We start from the raw sequence: 11,727 nt of genomic DNA on the forward strand, positions 1-11,727 counted from the left end.
TTTATAGCAAGGAAAGTTGTGTGGCAGCTCCGGGGGTAAGGAGCATGGGTGAAACAAGGGGACAGAGAGACTGTTTCTAATAGCCCAGATGTCCCACCAAACATTCAAGGTCCAGTCTCCCTGTGCAAGTGTCTGCATGGGGTAGCGCAATTGGAAGAGACTCAAAGGCCCATTTCCTTCGTCTCTCCCTAGATCCACTTCCATTGGCATCTCTGTGGTGTTGGAGTTGCTGCTGATCACCACCGTAACAGGTCTGCAGCCACCCAGGAACCTCCATCTTGCCCCAGCTTGGTTGTGCCTCCTCTGCATTTCATATTATTGGCAGAGGCTGTACTTGCGAAGGAGGCTGATTGACTACTGGACTGCAAACTGATTTTAACTCTTGCTTCCAACTTTATAGCCTGAATCACCCAAAGACTAGAGTGTGAAGATACAAACCTGTGACAGATCTGTGGTTGAGGCTGAGACTGGGTAGGGGTATATAAGTGGGCCTCCTGTGTAACTGGGACCATGACTGGGGCTGAGATTGAGCCTTGCACCCGGGCCAAGTCTGAAAAGAAGGCTGGTGAAGAGGTTGGGGGTGGGGTTGAGAGGGAGACCAAAGTTCCTCTGGTGGTCAGACCCAAAGTTAGAACCCAGGCCCAGGTGATGACTGGAGCACAGCCCAAAACTGAGGCCAAAGCAATGACTGGAGCACGGCCCAAAAGTGAGGCCCAGGCAATGTCTGGGGCACGACCCAAAACGGAGGCCATGGCAGTAGCTGGGGCACGGCCCAAAACTGAGGCCAAGGCGATGGCTGGGGCACGACCCAAAACTGAGGCCAAGGCAATGGCTGGGGCACGGCCCAAAACTGAGGCCAAGGCAATGGCTGGAGCACGGCCCAAAACTGAGACCGTGGCAATAGCTGGGGCACGGCCCAAAACAGAAGTCGGAGCGATAGCTGGGGCACGGCCCAAAACTGAGGCCCTGGCAATGGCTGGGGCACGGCCTAGGACTGAGTCCAAGGCAGTGGCTGGGGCAAGGCCCAAGGACGAAGCCCAGGCATGGGCCCAGACTGAATTTGGGGCTGAGGCAACATCCGAGACAGAGGAAGTGACCCAGACTAATGCCGTGGCCTGGCCACTGGTCAGTACTGAGTCTAGGCCAGTCGCTAAGACTAAGGCTTTGTCTATGGATAGGGAACTGGTTGATGTGGAGGATGAGGCCTTATCTGTCACAAATGTACAAGCCGGAATCCAGCCCTGGTTTGGATCAGGGGAGGAGAATAATATGGGGTCTTGGTGCTATCCCAGGCCCAGGGCCAAACAGGAGGCCTCGGATGAGTCTGGATTCTGGTCAGCAGATGAGACCTCTACAGTGTCTCCTTTTTGGGCAGGGGAAGAGACCAGTATCAGATCATGGCCCAAGGATGAGGCCAATTCCAGGTCCAGGCACAGGGCTAAACAACAGACCAATACCCGGTCCAGGCCCAGGATGAAGCAAGGACCCTGTATTGATTCTAGGTCTGGGTCTGAGGATGAGGCTGGCAATCTTTACAGCCTCTGGGCTGGAGAAAATACCAATACCTTGTCTAGGCCCAGAGCCAGGGAGGAGGCAAATATCAGGTCCAAGCTTAGGACAAAGAGAGAGGACTGTTTTGAATCTGGGTCTGAAGATGAATTCTATAAGGAATCCTGGTTTTTGCCTGAAGAGGCCCATAGTAGATTCAGGCCAAGAGACAAGAAAGAATCTAATACTAGCTCGAAGCCCAGGACCCAGAAAGATGCTAATAACAGGGATAGGGTCAAACAAGAGCCGAGGTCTGAGGAGGAGGTCATTATTGGTTCCTGGTTCTGGGCAGAAAAAGAGGCCAGTATGGAGGCTGGAGCTGTGGCCAGCTATGAATCCATGCCAGGGGCTAAGGAGGGGGCCATTTTGGGATCTTTGTTCTGGACTGAGGATGAGGCCAGTGTGGGGGCTGGGACCAGGGAAGAGGCTAGGCCAGAGTCTGAAGAAGAGGCCATATTTGGGTCCTGGTTTTGGGACAGAGATGAGGCCTGCTTTGACCTAAATCCCAGCCCTGTGTACAAGGCCAGTTGCCAGTTCAGTGGTTTGGCTGAGCAGGAAATTAATGTATCATCCAGGCCTCAAAGCTGGGAAGAGGTCACTGTTGAATTTAAACCTGTTTCTTGTCATGGGCTTGGCTTCCCATCCATAAGCCCCTTTAGAATTCCTGAAGAAGCAATATCTGAATTCTCTGAAATGATTGAGGGAAACCTCAAGCAAGTGGAACTGAGCCCAGAAGGGGAAGAGCAGGAATCTTTGCTTCAACCTAATCAGGATGAGCCTGACCCTAGGTTCCCATTTCAGTATGAGCCTTCCTACCTGTCAGTCAAGGAAATTCGACAGCATCTTAAGGCCAAGGAGAGTGCAGATCCTGGGAGTTGGTTGTGCAAGTGTGTACAGTGTGAGCTTAGGATTGGTTCTGAAGAGTTTGAAGAACTCCTTTTATTAATGGACAAAATTCAGGATCCTTTTATTCAAGAAATATCCAAAATTGCAATGGGTACGAAAAGTGCTGCTCAGTTTACCCGAGATTTCATTCGAGACTCAGGTGTTGTCTCACTTATTGAAACCTTGCTCGATTATCCCTCCTCTCGAGATAGGACAAGGTTTTTGGAAAACCTGATTCATATGGCTCCACCTCACCCAAATCAAAACATGATTGAGACTTTCATATGTCAAGTTTGTGAGGAGACCCTTGTTCGTAACTTGGATTCCCCTGAGCAGCTGTCTGGAATAAAGATAGTTAGAGACCTCACTACTACTATTGACTATCACACACTGGTTGCCAATTACATATCAGGATTTCTTACCTTGTTAGCTACAGGTAATAGGAGAACGAGATTTCACATTCTGAAAGTGTTACTGAATTTGTCTGAAAATCCTAATATGGCAAAAAATGTATTCAGTGCCAAAGCTCTATCAATATTTGTAGGTCTCTTTAACGTAAAAGAGACAGATGAGAATATTAAAATAGTTATTAAAATGTTTCAGAATATCAGTACTAATATAAAAAAGGGAATAATGTCCTCAATTGATGATGAGTTCAGTCTTGAACCACTTGTTTCTGCATTCCATGAATTTGAGGCATTAGCTAATGAATTACAAGTCCAAATAAACAATCGAAAAGGTCGTAAGGTGGGAAAACGAAGTTAGTACAGTTAACCATCTGCCTCTGATCAGCCTTATGTTCCCAAAGAACCCTGAGTAGTGCTTTGTTTTTTGCAGTCTGGTTTGATGTTGTAACTTATATTTTTAATGCTGATGTTAACTTCGTACAACTCTTGGTTTGAGCTGGATCATTTCACGGATGCCAAATGAATATTAAAACTGAAAACGCGTTTGTCAATTGTTGTCTTGCTGTCCAGATTGCAATATTTTTTAGTATTGAGCCTCCAGTGATCTGTGTCACCTAAGTAAGCTACCCTTCTCTGTCGTTTTAATACATGATTCTCTATTTGAGTCTGGTTGTGTTTTCAATAAAATTCTATGTTAAAACCAGCAGAAATGAGCCACCTTCTTCAGCTTAAAAACCAAGTCAAGAGACATTGTGCACATATACAAACATATAATTAGTAGTATGACAAACATATGCTCATTGGAAAATCTCATACTCCAAACAAGAAGGCAGAGATTACCCTGGGCTACAGTACTCGGAAAATGCTTCAAAGAAAAGGAACTCAATTAAACTGGTCACTGAGGGGTGGGATGAGATGAGTCGTTAGGTTATTCCTGGTAGTTGGCAGTGCTGGTGTGAAAAAAGGCACAGAATTGGAAAATCTGTTCTAGTAGCAGAGGTGTACCCAGTCCACCTGGAATAGGTGAGCAGAGTTCACTGAGGGATGCAGTTGGAAAGTTGGGATGAGGCCAGTTTTGGAGAGTCAAGTAGACCAAACTGCACATTTTACAAAGTACAAGTGTTGCTACAATGCCACCTAAAGGGTGAAAGAGTAGGATAGCACACTAATTAAATGGAGTCAGGAATAGGATTTCTTTTGTGATCCTAGTCTAAGGAAAGCTAAGGGAATGCCACGCAGCCCCGGAAAATGATAATGTATAGATCTGGTTAGTGACAAAATAACCTTGATGCTTTTAATGTTTGGTGAAATACACAATGTGATGTCATCTATGGAAAATTGGATCCCATTTTTAAAATGTGTGAGTAAACACAATTTCTATGCAACTTTATAGGATTTGATTTGTCTGAAATAAAATATACTATGTTAAAAGAAGTCTCAGACAGGCATTGGAGATATACAGAAATTAATAAGATGGCTTTTTTTCCTTTTAATGTTTACATCTAGTGCCTCAAGTTAGAGGTGGGCATGTTGGAAAGGACAGTTATGTAAATGAACACTGTTAAGAATTCTTTCATGTAAAAGCATTTTGAGAAGTTGGAAGGGAATGAGACTTGAGAAAAACTGGTTTTTTAAATGAAATGTTTTCAAGGAAAAAAAATGCCAAGCTTGCCAATTTTATATTAACGTCTCGCTGTACAAAAATGGTCGGAATCGACTCAACGGCATCGGGTTTGGTTTTGGTTTTTTATTACATTAAAAAGATCATAACATTTCCTTTTGGGGTGATGAAAAAGTTCAGAACTAGATACTGGTGATAGTTGTACAACACTGTGAATGTACTTCATGCCCCTGAATTGTACACTTTTAAAATAGTTAAATGATAAATTTTATGTGTATTTTACAATGATTAAAAAGATTGTAGCATACCTTCAGAAAAGAGAATTGCAGAAGTCAGGGATAGAGTTGGTTTGGAAGGGAATCCGAATTTTGGGGAAATACCAAAGGTTTTATTATTTTCAGACATGGTGAAAATATTTTTTTGAGGGTGCTGCACTGTTAATTTTTTAAAGGTAAAATTATAACTCATGAATATTAAAAATGAACATGTGAAAACTTTATCCAACACATTAATGAACAATTGCTAAGATTATGAAAATGGTTTAAGGAGGTAAGTGTATGTGTACATTATACACAATATAAATATATAAACAAAATACATGTGTATTAAATTCCATACACTCATAGGCAAGTTAATAAGTGTTAGGATAACATTGCTGGGTTAAATACAATACTGGTTAATATCTTACAGGGCAATAAACTCTAACCTTTGAGGTTAACTTCACTGGACAGAAACATTTGCATATCTGCTGGACAATATGTAAGTTAACATTAGGCTCTGCAGAGTTGGAAAATAGCCCAGTCAATAGTAAGTGAAGCCCAGCACTGCACTGCAATAATAGCTAGTAACCTATGTTGTCTTTATCCAAGTTTTGGATATTTTTTTGACAGTGAAAAGTATTTTCCAACTGACTCTAGTATGTGAAGGTAATGAAGTAGAGAAAGTGGCAGTTTTACTTCCCTTCATAAACCATAAATGTTAACAGGGATCATCCTGGCGTTGGAAATTGGAGTTTGAATGTTATGCTTATCAATTATTTTTCAAGACCAACCCTGAGTGTATGTGGGTTTTAATATGTCACTGGAGTATTATACAAAATATTAAAAATCAGTTAATCTCCAAAATCTTCACTGAGTGTTCCTTGCCAGCCCTGTGTCCCCTACAGAGCAAGGCACAGGCCAGTGGCTGGAAGCGTTGGCTCCAAATCCAGCCTTCTTACCAGCCCTGTCTCCACCGGGGTCCAAAGCTTCACGTTCCTCTAGCAAGCAGAATGCACCAGCTCCATCCCAGAAGCAGAAGATTCTGCGATCCATGCAGCAGGGCTGCCGCAGACAAGCTGATTGCGTGGTCACGTGGCGCGGCCCCCCCCCTCACCGTAGGTCATGTGACCAGGCTGTCAGGTGGGCATAGAGGTGTGTTTACTTGCACAGGAAAGGGACAGGAAGGACATACGTACACCTGACGTTTGACAGACTGATGTGGGAGCAGTGGCGGGATGTTATTCTGGGAAGGTAGATGGGCTGGTGTCTGTCCATCGCTGCACTAGCGTGAAAACTAATTTCTCAGGCCACCGACAGTACAGCATTTGTTGGTAAACAGTCCCTCAGCCAATCGCGAGCGTCTTAGCCATCTTGTCTTTCAAGACCTGCACCCTTCAGCACAATTCCATCTCTCCATCTCCATCTTCCAACACATTCCTCCAAGTCAGGACCCTGACTAGAATGAGATAAGGGCAAAATTTAAGGAGGCACTCACTCTCAGGTGCCCCACCCTAGTCAAGGCCCTGCTCCACCTTACCTATACTCAAGCCATACTGAACTATCTACTGTTTCCCAACTATACCGTGCTCTTTTCTACTTCTGTACTTTTCGCCACACCGTTCTCATAATCTGCAACGTTCTTTCTTTGCCTATGGATAACATGTTTCTCCTTTTACACTCAGCTCAAATGCCACTGGCCTCTTTCAAGTCTTTCTGATACCCTTAACCCTTACCCCATGTCCCCAGATAGGAAGTAATTCCTTCGTTCTCTAGTATTGAGGGACAGGTAGCATAAAGGAAGAAGAAACTAGGACTCTGTATCATTCAAACTGCAGTCTGTTTGACAGGAACGCCCGAGCTTTTTACTATTTGTAATAGTAATTATTAACATTAACATTTATTGGGTGCTTCCTGTGTGCCAGGTACTTCTCTAAGGGCTTCACATGTATAAACTTATTTTATCTTCAAAACAAACTTATGGGGTAGGTACTGTTGTTTTCTCCATTTTACACATAAGGAAGCTGAGGCACCGATGGGGTTAAGTAACTTGGCCAAGGCTACTGAGTTGGTCTGCAGAGGAACTAAGATTCAAACCTCTGCCATTTGAATCTTAGGCTGGCATCTGTAACCACTATGCTACCTCTATACCCCTATAGGGCTAGCTATCATTAAAAGCCATCATGATCATCACTACCTTCATCAGCTTTTCTGTTCCTTATGGCATGTAGCAAAGTACTTTATTCATCATAAAGAAACTTAAGCTCAAGTGTTGTTAGACCCCCTGTCCCTTACCCCCTTCTCCCTGTGTATCATCAGCCTCCTCCAACCTTTACTTCCTTCCCTAATGGTTCATCGTGGCTTCCTACCTTATCCTTTACTGCTTGGCTCCGCTGTCATTTTCACAACACCCAGCTCTTGATAAATCCCAACTATCCTTGTAAGAAAGAACTGGTGATCTACTTCTGAAAAATCAGCCATTGAAAACTCTATGGAGCACAGTTCTACTCTGACACACATGAAGTCACCATGAGTCGGAGTCAATCTGACAACTTTTTTTTTAATCCACCTCTTTCTACACCTGTATTGCTTAGTGAACCTGGAGAAAGTTAATAAATCCTTTCTGACTGCTGATATATGAATTTATCAACCTCAATACAGTTTCCTGAATTGAAAACACATAAACTCTAATATCTTTACATTCTGGATGTTTCACAAGGGTGTACTTTCACACAACGATTCCCTAAAGTGAAACTAGCCTTATCTATGAGCTCAAGTATTTAATGTGCCTCAAGACCCCATAGGTAAGGATCTGGGTTCTACCTGACGCTTTTCTTTTCAATCTGGAGGGAAGCCAACCAACAGTTATCATACTTCTAGCAATTGTTAGGCAAGGTGTTCAGAATGTACAGTTTTGCTTTCACCTGGAAACATGAGTTCTGCCACTGGTTTGAAGAGGTAGGTGTTCACTGATAGACAAAAGTCAGGAATTATTACTCACTGAAGAGTTAGAAGAGTTATTTTGTGCCTGAGCATACACAATATTTAGGATTGTTCCATTTTTGTGTTAATAAGGAATTCAACTAAAACTAACTTCATAAGAACATTTATTATCCACAGTTTGGAAGTACTGAGGTAGAGTGGTTAAGGCTGTGTGTCAACTTGGCTAGGCCATGATTCTCAGTGGTTTGGCAGTTATGTAATGATGTAATCACCTCCGTGAAGAGATCTGCTATGGGCAGCCAGTCTGCTGAAAGAGAGTTTCTTTGGGGGTGTGGCCTACATGCAATATATATGGACTTTCTGGCAAAGCTCACTAGCTTTTGCTCGCTCTGGATCCTGCATCCGGCTCATCATCTGACCTTTGATTCTTGGGACTTGAGCCAGCAGCCTGCCATCTGACCTGCCGACCTTGGGTTCATCAGCCCCTGAAGCTACATGAATCAGGAGAAGCCTCCAGCCTGATGCCTGACACACAGACTGGGACTTTCCAGCCTCTACAACCGGATGAGCCATTTCCTTCATATAAATCTCTCTTTCTCTCTTTCTCTCTCTCTCTCCCTCTATATATATGCTTCACTGGTTTTGCTTCTCTAGAGAATCTAGCTTAAAACAGGCAGGCTTGATGGACTTTTTGATGGAAACAAGGACTCAGCTTTTCTTCATCTTTCTTCTGCCATTCACAACATCACCTTCCATCCTAAGGCTGGTAGCTTAATGGCTTCAACAACTCCAAGAGTCAAGCACTTCACAATAGTGGTTGGAGACTTCAACACACCACTTTTAGTGAAGGACAGAACATCCAGAATGGAGCTCAACAAAGACACAAGAAGAGCTAAATGCTACAGTCAACCAACTTGATCTCATAGACATATATCGAACACTCCACCCAACAGCAGCCAAGTATACTTTCTTTTCCAATGCACATGGAACATTCTCCAGAACAGACCACATATTAGGCCATATTAGGCCATAAAGCAAGCCTTAGCAAAATCCAAAGTATCAAAATATTACAAAGCAGGGACTCGGGCAGACATGGCTGTGGCAGCATGCTTGTCTGTTTTCCCATTCTTGCCTATTCTGTAATATTCTTTGGAACTTGGGCAGACATGGCTGTGGCAGCACGTTTGTCTGTTTTCCCATTGCCTATTCTGTGATATTCTTTGGACTCGGGCAGACATGGCTCTGGCAGCATGCTTGTCTGCTTCCCACTTTTGTCCTTTTGAATATATGCCAAATAAAACTTTCTTTTTACTTTACTAAACTTTGTGATGTTTTTCCCCTACAACAGTTAATGGTGCTGTGAGCAGGCTCTGAAGCTACGAATCCAGTCAACTTCGAAGAGACCTGGACTGCAGAGCAGAAGCTGGCAAAGAAAGGTCCTATCTTCTGGACCCAAGTGTTCCCACTCCATGTTCCTTCGACATTGACGGGGTGAGTGCTCTCAGAAAACGAACCTTTGCTTATTCTTTTTTGTTCTCTGTCTCATGTTTTCTTAAGTTTTGTTTGGTATATTTGTTTGTAAAACTGGTTGATTGATTAAGGAGAATGTTGCTTAGATTTTTGCTTGATCGTTTGGTTAAGAGTGACATTTAGTAACTCTTTAAGTTTAGGCCTGGATTCAGGCGTTTGAAGAGGTAATTCTATTTTCAAAGAGCTTTGAGCCACTATAAGCCGCAAAAAAATTCCGGCACGGGTAAACCAGTAAAAGCCATTAGGGCGGTCGCCAGCGCTCATCACAAGCGTTAGTCTCCCGTGACAGGATAAGGTGGTCACGAGACAGGCTAGAGCACTAAGCTGCCTGCCACACACAAGAAAAATCTCATGCAATGAAGGTACACATTGGTCTAAGCAAAACACTGTCCAAACCCCACAGCATTCCTCATTAGGTTTCTTTTTTGTGGCTCAGAGAAAACCTGGATAATAGTGCTCTGCTTTGCCAAATTCTCAGGGGGAGGTGGCAGCTCCTGACCTGTGTTTTGATATTTAAGGGGAAGTGGTAGTTCTGTACCTGTTTTTTCTATTGAATTGAGTCGACCTTACCAAAAATTGCTATATACACTTTTAGAAACTAGGATCCCCATATCCTTGTTTTGTGTGGTATTATCTGGTGAGTTTATGCAGTCTGTCTCCTTCTGTTCTAAGAGCTTGCTTCTGGTCTAGAGCATTGTATCTAAGTTTGTCTTGTATTAAATTGGTGGCTATGGCTAAGAATTGCTGTATTTTGTAAGGCTAGTCATAGAACCTCAGTTCCTTCTTCATCCAGAAAAAACAGCGTCTTGTGTCTGTCTTATGATTTAGATTTTTAATAGCTACTTGGAGAAACTTTGATATAAATTGGTCTATTTGAAAAGTACACTAAGATCTTTATGTTTTATACTATGTCAATCTTAAAAGTGAAACCTTTCAAGTAACCTAAGCTAGATATTATATGAAATGTGTTTTATTTAAGGAAAAAGGATAGTTTTGCCTTAAAGTAAAAGTAGCAGTTCCAGAACAGTAAAAAAGAAAGAAATTAGCTATCTTTTGTCTTTCAAAATGCCTCCATCAATTTAAACATATGTAAATATCTTCCATGAGTCAAGAGAGTGAGGGCGGGGCAAGATCAGGCGTCCCCACCTCCCAGTCTCCAAGGTCCTGTAGCTCCAGGGATGCTTTTGAAAGACCCCTTTCCAGCTAGCTGGAGACTCTTTTAAGACAAAAGATAAGAAAAATTGCTGCTTTGCTATAGTTATCAGAAATTGCGTAGATCCTAATCATAGAACTGTAAACAAGTTCTATTATAGGGGAACTATAAGAAGTAAAAAAAAAATAGAAATCACAATGAGACACACCTGAAGTGGCATGGAAAAAATGATTCCAGCAGTAGCCAAACACTTAAGGTTATATCCATATCAATGAATTGGTCAAGTGAGCAGAGACTTTGTGATTTCCAAAGCCAGCTGATAAAATCTTTAAGGGCTAAAATTAGACTGGGAAAAATATGAGAAGTAGTAAAAGTTGAATGAAATCTTAGAATGTTTAAATAGACTTTTCTTTCAACAACAGTTATGTTTTATGGTATACAGGTTTAAAATAATTCCAAAGGTATTTTAGGTAGCTTATTGATGTTATTAAGTTAATAGATATTTGTCATAATTTAAGTTCATATACTTTGTCTTTTTATGCCACAAAAGGATATATAGATATATATATTTAAGTCTGCAAATAAGTGTTCATTTTTGCCATTTAAAGGGATACACTGTAAGAGATATACAACAAAGGCAACCTTTAAGAGGTTTATTGTAAAAGAAATTTATTTGATATGGTCAACTATCATCTGTCTGACTGAAGTTTAATGGTTTAATTTATGAGATTTTTAGGAGTTTTAATGTAAAGTAGCATATAAAACAAAGAATTGTGTTTCTCGCAGTTAAAATAACAAAATTTTCTTTATTTCTGAGTTAAAGGGTTAATTTTTTCTTTGTGTAATCTGCCTGGAAGACAAAGGTTTGGCCTCTCATTAGAATAAGATTCCTGAGTCTCAATACTAAGCCTCATGGCTTTTAGAAAAGAACGCTAAGGGTTTTACTTTAAGATCTCTGGTTAAATAACTTAAGAATTGTTTCACAGTGACCTATATTATTATCTCTTTATTGCTATCTTGGTTGCAACTTTATCTTTTTGACTGTAGCATCATCAAAGCCAATGGTTTGATTGAGGAAATCACATGATTTACCTATGAAGTTTTTTTTTATTACAATTCAGGGATTTAGAGATTTGATAACTTTAGTAAATTCTTAGTATATCCTGACTATATGGTATTTTGTCTCAAAATTCTTATGCATTATATCTGAAGCTCTTTGAATATGGTTAATGGCTATATTTAGAAATATTTTTATCTAAAGTTTTTTTTAACTGATTTTATTTGGCCTTTATGTTATGCTTATAATTAATTTCTATCAGGTCTTTCACTATTAAGAATATTATGTTTATCAATTAATCATGGCCATATTAAGTTTTGTCATCT

General features: G+C 41.4%; 1 protein-coding gene across 1 annotated transcript; it reads left to right on the top strand.

Moving 5' to 3' along the window:
- Nucleotides 1-510: 510 nt before the first annotated feature.
- On the top strand, nt 511-3,539 carry LOC101340889 (G-protein coupled receptor-associated sorting protein 2). Its single transcript, XM_004390884.2, has 2 exons — nt 511-861; nt 1,006-3,539. The coding sequence occupies exons 1-2, from the start codon at nt 511-513 to the stop codon at nt 3,196-3,198; spliced, it is 2,544 nt and encodes an 847-aa protein (XP_004390941.1). The 3' UTR covers nt 3,199-3,539.
- Nucleotides 3,540-11,727: the final 8,188 nt, after the last annotated feature.

This window comes from Trichechus manatus, unplaced genomic scaffold, assembly GCF_000243295.1.
Source record: "Trichechus manatus latirostris isolate Lorelei unplaced genomic scaffold, TriManLat1.0 scaffold00341, whole genome shotgun sequence".
Lineage (NCBI taxonomy): Eukaryota > Metazoa > Chordata > Mammalia > Sirenia > Trichechidae > Trichechus > Trichechus manatus.